The 11,151-nt window shown below is 37.8% G+C and overlaps 1 protein-coding gene across 3 annotated transcripts in view; it reads left to right on the top strand.

Annotated features, from left to right (window-relative positions):
- The window catches only part of CASP8AP2 (caspase 8 associated protein 2), a 57,204-nt gene that overhangs the window by 11,257 nt on the left and 34,796 nt on the right, over nt 1-11,151 (top strand). For all 3 annotated transcript variants that reach the window (XM_023742484.1, XM_023742485.1, XM_023742486.1), the window contains exon 2: nt 5,876-5,958. In XM_023742484.1, coding sequence (XP_023598252.1) covers nt 5,904-5,958 — 55 coding nt within the window. In that variant the 5' untranslated portion in view covers nt 5,876-5,903. The remainder of the gene's footprint in view (nt 1-5,875; nt 5,959-11,151) is intronic.

Raw genomic sequence — 11,151 nt, 5'->3', positions numbered from 1 at the left:
ATGGTATATTCAGTATTCTTTGTCAACACCATAATTCAAAGGCGTCAGTTCTTCTTCTGTCTTCCTTATTCATCATCCAGCTTTCACGTGGCGTATGAGGCGATTGTAAACACTGTGTCTTGGGTCAGGTGCACCTTAGTCTGCAAGGTGACATCTTTGCTTTTCAGTGCTTTAAAGAGGTCTTTTGCAGCAGATTTGCCTAATGCAGTGTGCCTTGATTTCTTGACTGCTGCTTCCATGGGTGTTGATTGTGGATCCAGTAAAATGAAATCCTTGACAGCTTCAATCTTTTCTCCATTTATCATGATGTTGCTTATTGGTCCAATTGCGAGGATTTTTGTTTTCTTTATGTTGAGATGTAGTCTATACTGAAGGCTGTGGTCTTTGATCTTCATCAGTAAGTGCTTCAAGTTCTCTTCACTTTCAGCAAGCAGGGTTGTGTTATCTGCATACCACAGGTTGTTAATGAGTCTTCCTTCAATCCTGATGCCCTGTTCTTCTTCATATAGTCCAGCTTTTTGGATTATTTCCTCAGCATACAGATTGAATAGGTATGGTGGAAGGATACAACCCTGATGCACACCTTTCCGGACTTTAAACCACGCAGTGTCCCCTTGTTATGTTCAAACGATTGTCTCTTGATCTATGTACAGGTTTCTCATAAGAACAATTAAGTGTTCTGGAATTCCCATTCTTTGCAATGTTATCCATAGTTTATTATGATCCACAGTTGATTGCCTTTGCATAGTCAATAAAACACAGGTAAACATCTTTCTAGTATTATCTGCTTTCAGCCAGGATCCGTCTGATATCAACAATGATATCTTTCTCTTTTGCTCTGGATGAGTAGAGACCAATAGTTGTATCTTAGATAGCTGCTTGCAAGCTTTTAAGACCTCTGATGCTGCTTATCAAACTAGGATGTAGAACGTGACTTTATGAACTACATTATGCCAAGTGACTGAGATGTCCCACGAGACTATGCTCCTAATCCTTCAAACCCAGAAATTCAGTTCTGCAAGCCAACTTTTTGTTAATTCATCCTTAGTGGTGCTTGTTACTTTATATTAATTTCTCCTCTTTTTAATTTTCTTTCTTTGGGCTTTATTCTTTTTCTGACTTGGAGTTGGATATGAACTCACTAATATTTTGTCTCTTATGTATTTATTTAATGCTATATAAATTTTCCTCTAATAGTACTATTTTAGTTGTATCCCATAAATTTTGTTCTATGGTGTATTCATTGTTATTCAGTTCTTTGTTGGGTGCTGTTGAGTTGATTTCAACTCATAGCAACCCTATATGACAGAGTAGAACTGCCCCATAGGGTTCCTAGGCTGTAATTTTTGTGAAGCAGATTGCCAGGTCTTTCTCCTGCTGAGCCGCTGCGTGAGTTCAAACCACCAACCTTTTGGTTAGCAGCTGAGTACTTAACTGTTGTGCCACCAGTGCTCCTTATTCGGTTCTATATGTTTCCCAATTTCATTAGCATTTGTCCTTTAACCTATGTTTATAAACTTCCAAAGGAACTGGAGTATTTGGAGGTGATACTGATATTGACCTTCATCACTTGGTTAAAGAAGTGTTTGCCAGGTTTCTCCACTGTAAAAGTTACTCTTTGTCTCCTTTTCCTTCTTTCCTCCTTATCTGGAAGGAGGTTACTATGCTTGACCCATGCGGGCATGGAGAAAACGATGCCCTGCAGGAGCCTCATACTGGAGAAATTGTGCCTACTGCAGGAAGTAAGCCCTGGAGAAAGCATGCTCTGTAGGAGCCTGGGTAGCCAGGCACACTGAAACTAGGAAGAGAAATCTCTTTCTGCTTCTCGTGTCCCTCCAGCACTCTCTACTGATGAACATTGTGTCAGCTAGCAAAGGAGAAATAGTCACAAGGCTCAGCTCAGTTATCAAAGAAAGGAATAATGGGAATTGAGAGGCATGAAAACTACCCGAGTCACTTTAATATTTTAACGTGTATATATTGAGAAACCACACAAGTAACTTCGTTTGATTTCTTTATATTACTGTACATATATTATTCCCAAACAATTTTGAAGAACTCTTACTGCAGCATGGGATGTGACTAAGAAATGAGCAATTGCTTCCTTTTATTTATTTATTATTATTTTTTATTGTACTTTAAGTGCAAGTTTACAATTCAAGTTAGTCTCTCATATAAAAATTTATACATACATTGTTATGTGACCCTAGTTGCTCTCCCTGTACTGTGACAGCACACTCCTTCTTTCCACCCCTGATCTCTCGTGTCCATTCAACCAGCTCCTGACCCTGTCTGCCTTCTCATCTCACCTCCGGACAGTAGCTACCCATTTAGTCTCATGTATCTACTTGAGCTAAGAAGCACACTGTTCACGAGTATCATTTTATGTCCCATAGTCCAGTCTAATCTTTGAAGAGTTGGCCTCGGGAATGGTTTTAGTTGTAGGCTGACAGAGAGTCCGGAGGCCATGCTTTCTGGGGTTCCTCTAGTCTCAGTCAGACCATTAAGTCTGGTCTTTTTACTAGAATTTGAGTTCTGCACCTCGCTTTTCTCCTGCTCCATTAGGGACTCTCTGCTCCTTTCAGAGAACACCCGTCAGGGCGGTCATTGGTGGTAGCCAAGTGCCATCTAGTTCTTCTGGTCTCAGGCTGATGGAGTCTCTGGTTTATGTGGTCCTTTCTGTCTCCTGAGCTGATACTTTCTTTGTGTCTTTGGTGTTCTTCATTCTTCTTTACTCCAGCTGTGTTGGGACCAATTGATTGCATCTCAGATGGTCGCTTGCTATCTTTTAAGACCCCAGATGCCACTCACCAATGTAGGATGCAGAACATTTTCTTAATAAACTTTGTTATGCCAGTTGACCTAGATGTCCCCTGAAACATGGTCCCCAGACCCCCGCCCCTGCTACTGTGTGCCTCGAAGTGTTTGGTTGTATTCGGGAAACTTCTTAGCTTTGGTTTAGTCCAGTTGTGCTGACTTCTCCTGTAGTGCCTGCTGTCCTTCCCTTCACCTAAGATCATTCTTGTCTACTATCTAGCTAGTGAATAACCTTCTCCCTCCCTACCCACCCTCATAACCATCAAAGAATGTTTTCTTCTGTGTTTAAACCTTTTCTTGAGTTCTTGTAATAGTGGTCTTATACAATATTTGTCCTTTTGCGACTGACTGAATTCACTCAGCATAATGCCTTCCAGATTCCTCCATGTTATAAGATGTTTCATGGATTCATTGTTGTTCTTTATAGTTGCATAGTATTCCATTCATTGTGTGAATATACCATAATTTGTTTATCCATTCGTCCATTGATGGGCACCTAGGTTGTTTCCATCTTTTTGCTATCGTGAAGAGTGCTGCAGTGAACATGGGTGTGCATATATCTATTCATTTGACGGCTCTTATTTCTCTAGGATATATTCCAAGGAGCGGTATTGCTGGATCTTATGGTACTTCTATTTCTAGCTTTTTAAGGAAGTGCCAAATCGATTTCCAAAGTGGTTGTACCATTTTACATTCCCACCAATAGTGTATAAGCGTTCCAGTCTCCCCACAACCTCACCAACATTTATTATTTTGTGTTTTTTGGATTAATGCTAGCCTTGTTGGGGTGAGATGGTATCTCATTGTAGTTTTGATTTGCATTTCTCTACTGGCTAATGATTATGAGCATTTCCTCATGTGTCTGTTAGCTGCCTACAGTTGCTTCCATTTAAATTCATAAGTGATTTTTTTTTTTTAATTTTAATCTTCAAGGTAGGGACTAGATATTATTTTGTGGGGATAATGGTCATATAAACAAATAGAAAAAAATTTGAGACAGATGAGTGACAAAGGATCCAGAATTGCCAGACCTCTTAGATTTATATCTCTTTCCCAGTTTTTAACTTACTAGGTCAAGTAGAATCTTTCTCTTCTTTTTTAAAGTAATAACTACCAGTAATAAAAACTAAAACAGTATGAAGTCGGTGTCGTTGGTCCCCAAGACCACCCCCAGGCTTGATGATTTGTTAGGAGGACTAACAGGACTTTGCATATATTTGTATGGTTTAGTATAGTAAAAAGATGCAGAGCACAATCAACAAAGGGAAGAAGGCCCATGGGGTGAAGTCTGGAGGAAACCAGGTACAAGTTTCCAAGGGTGCTTTCCCAGTGGAGTCACACAAACCAAACCAAACCACACCCGTTGGCATCGAGTCCATTCCGACTCATAGCGACCCTATAGGAGTAGAACTACCTCATAGAGTTTTCAAGGAGTGCCTGGTGAATTCGAACTGCCAACCTTTTGGTTAGCAGATGTAGCTGTTAACCGCTATGCCATCAGGGTTTCCGGAGTCACACAGGAAGCACTTAATCCCCCAGCAACCAGTGGTGACAACGTGTGAAATGTTGCCAACCAGGGAAGCTCATTAGAGACTCAGCGCCCAGGGTTTTTATTGGAGGCTGGTCACATAGGTAGCTCTGCCTAGCATATACCAAAATTTTAGACTCCTGGAAGAAAAGCAGGTGTTTAGCATAAGCCATGTTTTCACAAACAGTTTAGGCACAGTGAGCCACTTTTATCTGTTCTGGGAATGATGGGAACCCTTCTGAAATCCCAAGTTTTCAGATACCAGCCAAGGGCTAACCTTGTATGTGTGTGTATATACATATATGTATATGTATATATACACACACACGTTGTTAGGTGCTGTTGAGTCGGTTCCAACTCATAGCAACCCTATGTGCAACAGAACGAAACACTACCCAGTCCTGCACCATCCTATCAATCATTACTATGCTTGAGCTAATTGTTGCAGCCATCTCCTTGAAGGTCTTCCTCTTTTTCGCTGACCTTCTGCTTCACCAAGCATGATGTTCTCCAGGGACTTGTTCCTTTTGATAACATGTCCAAAGTATGTGAGACATAGTCTCGCCATCCTTGCTCCTAATGAGCATTCTGCTGTACTTATTCCAAGACAGATTTGTTCGTTCATCTGACAGTCCATGGTATATTCAGTATTCTTTGCCAACACCACAATTCAAAGACATCAATTCTTTAGTCTTCCTTGTTCATCATCCAGCTTTCGCGTGCATATGAGGTGATTGAAAATACCATTGCTTGGGTCAGGCACGCCTTAGTTGTCAAGGTGACTTCTTTGCTTTTTAACACTTTAAAGAGGTCTTTTGCAGCTGATTTGCCCAAGGCAGTGTGTCTTTTGATTTCTTGACTGCTGCTTCCATGGATGTTGATTGTGGATCCAAGCAAAATGAAAGCCTTGGCAACTTCGATCTTTTTTCCGTTTATCGTGATGTTGCTCATTGGTCCAGTTGTGAGGATTTTTTTTTTATGTTGAGGCATAATCTGTACTTGTAAATCCAGGGGGCTTACAAAGCTGTAAATCTTTATGGAAGCAGACTGCCTTGTTTTTCTGTTGCAGAGTGGCTGGTGGGTTCGAACTACCAACGTTTTGGTTAGCAGCTGAGCCCTTAACCACTTTGCCACCAGGACCCAGTGTTTCTATTAGGCCTAAGTGATTTTTTTGTATGAGTGTTTCTTGCTAGTATTAATGTGTGTGTTCGGTGGCAGTAGTGATGGTTCTTGGCTTATTTTAGTGCAAAGTTAATTTGTATTTTAGTCTGTTTTATAAAATCAGCATATTTACTTTGTAACATAGCTTAACCATATTAGCAAGTTTAAGATTTTCTTTTTATAGCTTTGACTTTAGCCTGGAAAATGTTAGGCGTTTTTTAGAAATCACAGGTCTAGTTTTAAAGATGGTAAGAGTGAACTTATTCAGTGTGTTCAAATTTGAAAGTTGCTTTTTAATTTAAAGCTAGGCTTAGTCTCAATTATGAGGTTTATTTTAACAGTGGAAAATCTTTTATTTTAATATGTTAGATGGCGACTCTCAAAAGGAAATAGGATCATGGCAGCAGATGATGACAATGGTGATGGAACAAGTTTATTTGATGTCTTTTCTGGTAAGAGCTAGTATTTTCAGTCATCTTTCTAAATTTATTTATTTTTTAATTACAGAATTATTTACTTATTCTTATCAACTTTTTCTACCACACGTAAACGAATTAATCCACCAAAGTGCCTGCTACATGGGGAGTGCTTAGTAAATGTGAACTTTTTTGTATGGTTTCAAGCTTCTAATTATATTCAAATTAGAAATTTTGCCAATGTAAATGGTAGTGATATTTACTGTCATATCCAGAAAAATATTAGATAGGTAGGTATTTGTTACTCATGAAGTTAACACTTCCAGTAAATGCAGTGATATTTATTGTTGTTCAGGGGAAATATTGATAGAGACAGTGGATGCTCAGTTTGAAAAAGAAATAACTAAGACTCACTAGTAAAATAAGTTCGTAAAATAGAAATATTTTTAATAATATGTAGAATGTCAACTTCTAATCCTGCCAGGACACTTATTTCCTAGTTCTTTTGTCTTAATTTTAATTATGCTATGACAACCTCATTAAATGTTTTGAGATAGTAGAAATATGTATATTAACCAGAATTATGATCACTATGCTATAGAGTGGAAAAGCAGTGATAAAACATGCCCAGTAGAATTCCATTTTTGCTTAAAATATGTTTTAAAAATAGATAGATATTCATAGGTATGGAATTGTTTACACAAAATATTGTCATCATAACCATTCTGAGTAGGTTATTTGTTATTTGGTGTTATTTAAGTATTCCTACTTACACTGATTCAGATTATTATGGTACTGTGTAGTTATTTTGTTTTTTAAGTTTTTTCAAATAATTTTTTTTTGAAAAATTCTAGTCCAGCAGAAAAACTGAAAGTATGGTATAATGAATGAATGTCTTCACTTTTCACCTAGATTCAAAAATGATTAAAATGTTATCATTTCTGCAACTGTATTAATTTTTGTAACTCTCATTTGTCTGAAGCAGATATTTTCATTTCTGCTTATTGCCCTCAAGTCTCTGTCCACATGCATATATTTTTGTAATAGTCACATCCACAATGTACCTTTTGCATTTCACCACTTAACATGATTTCTCAAATTTTTCTATTCTGATAACATTTTTATAATTGTCTTTTATTATATCTGTTTTGAAATAACTTCAAACTTACAGAAGAGTTGCAAGAATAAGATCATACGAAGAACACTTTACCCAGATTCTTCCACAGTTTCCTCTTGTTAACATTTTACCCCATTGACTTTATCATCGTGACTTTATCATGGTACTCTCTCCTTTTGTGTACACACACACACACACACACACACACACACACACTTTTTTTCCTGACCTATTTGAGAGTAAGTTGCATATATTATGGCCCTTTAACTCTAAATAATTCAGTGTGTGTTTCATGGAAGAAGATTTTCTTTTACATCACTATAGTATAATTGTTAATTTCAGTAAATTTAACACTGATATAACAACGTTTGTTTAATCTACCACTTGTATTCCAGTTTTGTCAATTAATTCAATAATGTTCTTTATTTATGTGGCTGGATTTAGATCTATTACTTTAACATTTGCTTTCAGTTTTTCTGAGTATTTGAATATATTTTAGAATTTCATTTAACACACACACAGTTTTTCTCCTGTCCTGTTTGGGAGCAAGTTGCATACGTTATGGCCCTTTAACTCTAAATAATTCAGTGTATATTTCATGGAAGAAGATTTTCTTTTACGTAACTATAGTATAGTTATTAATTTCAGTAAATTTAACACTGATATAACAACTTTTGTTTAATCTGCCACTTGTATTCCAATTTTGTCATTTAACCTAATAATGTCTTTTATTGATGTGGCTGGATTAAGATCTACTGTTTTAACATTTGATTTCAGTTTTTCTTAGTATTTGAATATATTTTAGATTTGCATTTAAATTTGTATATTAGCTTTTTGGCTCTACCTCTTTGCATTGTTTTTTAGTGGATGTTCAAAGGATTGCAATATATATTCTTAACATTTTATGGTTGTCATGGATTGAATTATGTCCCCCAAAAAATGTGTCTATCAATTTGGCTGGGCCATGATTCCTGGTATTGTGTGGTTTTCCTATATATTGTAAATCCTGCCTCTATGATGTTAATGAGGAAGGATGGGCGGCAGTTGTGTTAGTAAGGCAGGACTCAGTCTACAAGATTGAATTGTATCCTGAGGCAGTGTCTTGAGATATAAAAGACAGAAGTGAGCAGAGAGACAGGGGGACCTCATACCATCAAGAAAGCAGTGCCGGGAGCAGAGCATGTCCTTTGGACCTCAGGTTCCTGCCCAGAGAAGCTCCTAGTCTGGGGGAACATTGATGAGAAGGTCAACAGAGAGAGAAGGCCTTCCCCTGGAGCTGATGCCCTGTATTTGGACTTTTAGCCTACTTTGACTGTGAGGAAATAAACTTCTCTTCGTTAAAACCATCCACTTGTGGTATTTCTATTATAGCAGCACTAGATGACTAAGACAGTGGTCCATTTAATAGTATTGTACCTTTTTACTTAAAATGTAGAATCTTGTATGTATACTTGCATTGATCCTCCATCTTGCTCTTTATGTTGTAGATGAAATCTAAGCTGTAAACCCTACAGTACAATGCTATTATTTATACTTTAAACAGTTTTATGTACCTTGAAATTAGAAAAAATTAGTCTTTCATATTTACCATTTCTAGTGCTCTTCAGTCTTCTTGAAGGTCTGAGTTTTCTCCTAGTATTATTTCCTTTCAGCCTGAGGAACTTCCTTTAGGATTTTTTATAGGTCAGATCTGTTGGTGATAAATTCTTAGTTTTTATTTACTTGAAAATGTCCTTATTTTGCCTTCATTCTGTTATTTTTAAAAACAATGTTTTTTGTGTTAAATCTGTAACAACATTTGACATTTTAACAGTCATCACATATACAGTTGAGTGACATTAAATACTTTCATCTTATTATTTAGTCATCAGCATTAACCATTCCTGAATTTTTCCATTACCTTTAACAGAAGCTCAGTGTTCCCTAAGTTGTCTTCATTCTTGAGGGATATTTTCATTGGACATAGCTGCTTTAAAATCTTTGTTAATTCCAGCATCTAGGTCGTATTAGATTTGGTTTTCATTCAGTATACTTTCCTGTTGATAATGAATTAATGTTTTTCTGTTTCTTTATGTGTGTAGTAATTTCGGATTGTGTTCTGGACATTGTAAATGTTATAGAGACACTGGATTCTGTTTTATTCCTCAGAAGAGTGTTGTTGCTTTTAATTTTAGCATGTGTTTAACTTGGGTGAACTCAAACTTAATGTCTTCCCTGCAGTGAATAGCAGCTGAAATCTGTTCAGTTATTTTAGCTTTAGCTGGGCTTTTTCGAATTCTACCCTTTACTTGTGTATTTGGGGGTCCTGCAGAGGTTTGGTCAGAATTTGGAGAATCATTGCTTTCTGGATTTCCTGTATCACTTTCTAGTTGCTATTATGACCCTTAAGACTTTCCTGTGGTTCTTCAAGCCGTTAGCATTGTAAGTTTCCATCTGACTTTTCGGTGTTCTTTCTGGCCCCAACTAGGTCCTGTCCTTCCACAAAAAGCTATGGTAAAAGGGAGGTGGGAACTCCCCCAGTGCTGTTTTCTTCTTTCAGGTGTCGAATCTCCCAAGTTTCTAACTGCTTTTCATTGCTCTCTAGTTCTTCAGATAGCTTTTAATATTTTGTTTAGGGCTTATAGTTATCTGAAGGATGATTGGTCTGATAGAAACTACTTTGCTATTATTTATTATTAGAAGTAGAACCCCCTCACTAATATTTTTTTAAATTTTTAAATTTTTCCCATACAAAAATTTATACATACATTGTTATGCGACTCTTAATTGCTCCGCCCATACTGTGACAGCACACTCCTCCTTTCCACCCCTGATTCCCCATGTCCATTCAACCAGCTTTTAACCCCCTCTGCCTTTCCATATCACCTCCGGACAGAAGCTGCCCATTTAGTCTCTTCTATCTACTTGAGCTAAGAGGCACACTCCTCACAAGTATCACTTTATGCCCCACAGACCAGTCTAATCCCTGTCTGAAGAGTTGTTCTTGGAAATTGTTTTAGTTCTGGGCTGATAGAGAATCCAGGGGCCATACTTTCTGGGGTTCCTCCAGTCTCAGACCGTTAAGTTTGGTCTTCTTACTAGAATTTGAGTTTACACCCCACCTTTCCCCTGCTCTATTCAGGACTCTCTTTTGTGCTCCCTGTCAGGGCAGTCATTTGTGGTAGCCTGGCACCCTCTAGTTCATCTGGTCTCAGGCTGATGAAGTCTCTGGTTTATGAGCCCCTTCCTGTCTCCTGGGCTAATACTTTCCTTGTGTCTTTGGTGTTCTTCATTCTCCTTTACTCCAGGTGATTGGGAGCAATTGCTGCATCTTAGATGGCCGCTTGCAAGCTTTTAAGACCCCAGATGCCGCTCACCAAAGTAGGATGCCGAACATTTTCTTAATAAACTTTGTTATGCCAGTTGACCTAGATGTACCCTGAAACATGGTCCCCAGACCCCCACCTCTGCTACTCTGTCTCTCGAAGTGTTTGGTTGTATTAAGGAAGCTTCTTAGCTTTTGGTTTAGTGCAATTGTGCTGACTTCCCCTGTAGTGCCTGATGTCCTTCCCTTCACCTAAGATAATTCTTATCTACGGTCTGGTTAGTGAATAACCCTCACCCTCCCTCCCCACCCTCATAACCATCAAAGAATGTTGTCTTCTGTGTTTAAACCTTTTCTTGAGTTCTTCTAATACTGGATTTAGACAATATTTGTCCTTCTGTGACTGACTAAATTCAGTCAGCCTAATGACCTCCAGCTTCCTCCATGTTATGTTTCACAGCTTCATCGTTGTTCTTTATCGTTGTGTAGTATTCCATTGTGTGGATATACCATGATTTGTTTATCCATTCATCCATTGATGGGTACCTAAGTTGTTTCCCTCTTTTTGCTATTATGAAGAGTGCTACAATGAACATAGGTGTGCATATATCTATTTTTGTGACGGCTCTTATTTCTCTAGGATATATTCCAGGGGCGGGATAGCTGGATTGTATGGTACTTCTATTACTAGTTTTTTTGTTTTTTTTTTTTAATATTTTATTGTACTTCAGGTGAAGGCTTACAGAACAGATAGTTTCTCATGTAACAGTAACACACATGCTGTTTTATGACATTGGTTAACAACCCC

This window comes from Trichechus manatus, unplaced genomic scaffold, assembly GCF_000243295.1.
Source record: "Trichechus manatus latirostris isolate Lorelei unplaced genomic scaffold, TriManLat1.0 scaffold00211, whole genome shotgun sequence".
In the NCBI taxonomy this organism is placed as follows: domain Eukaryota; kingdom Metazoa; phylum Chordata; class Mammalia; order Sirenia; family Trichechidae; genus Trichechus; species Trichechus manatus.
The sequence above is the reverse complement of the archived record's forward strand: the minus strand, read 5'-3'. Positions and strand labels throughout refer to the sequence as shown.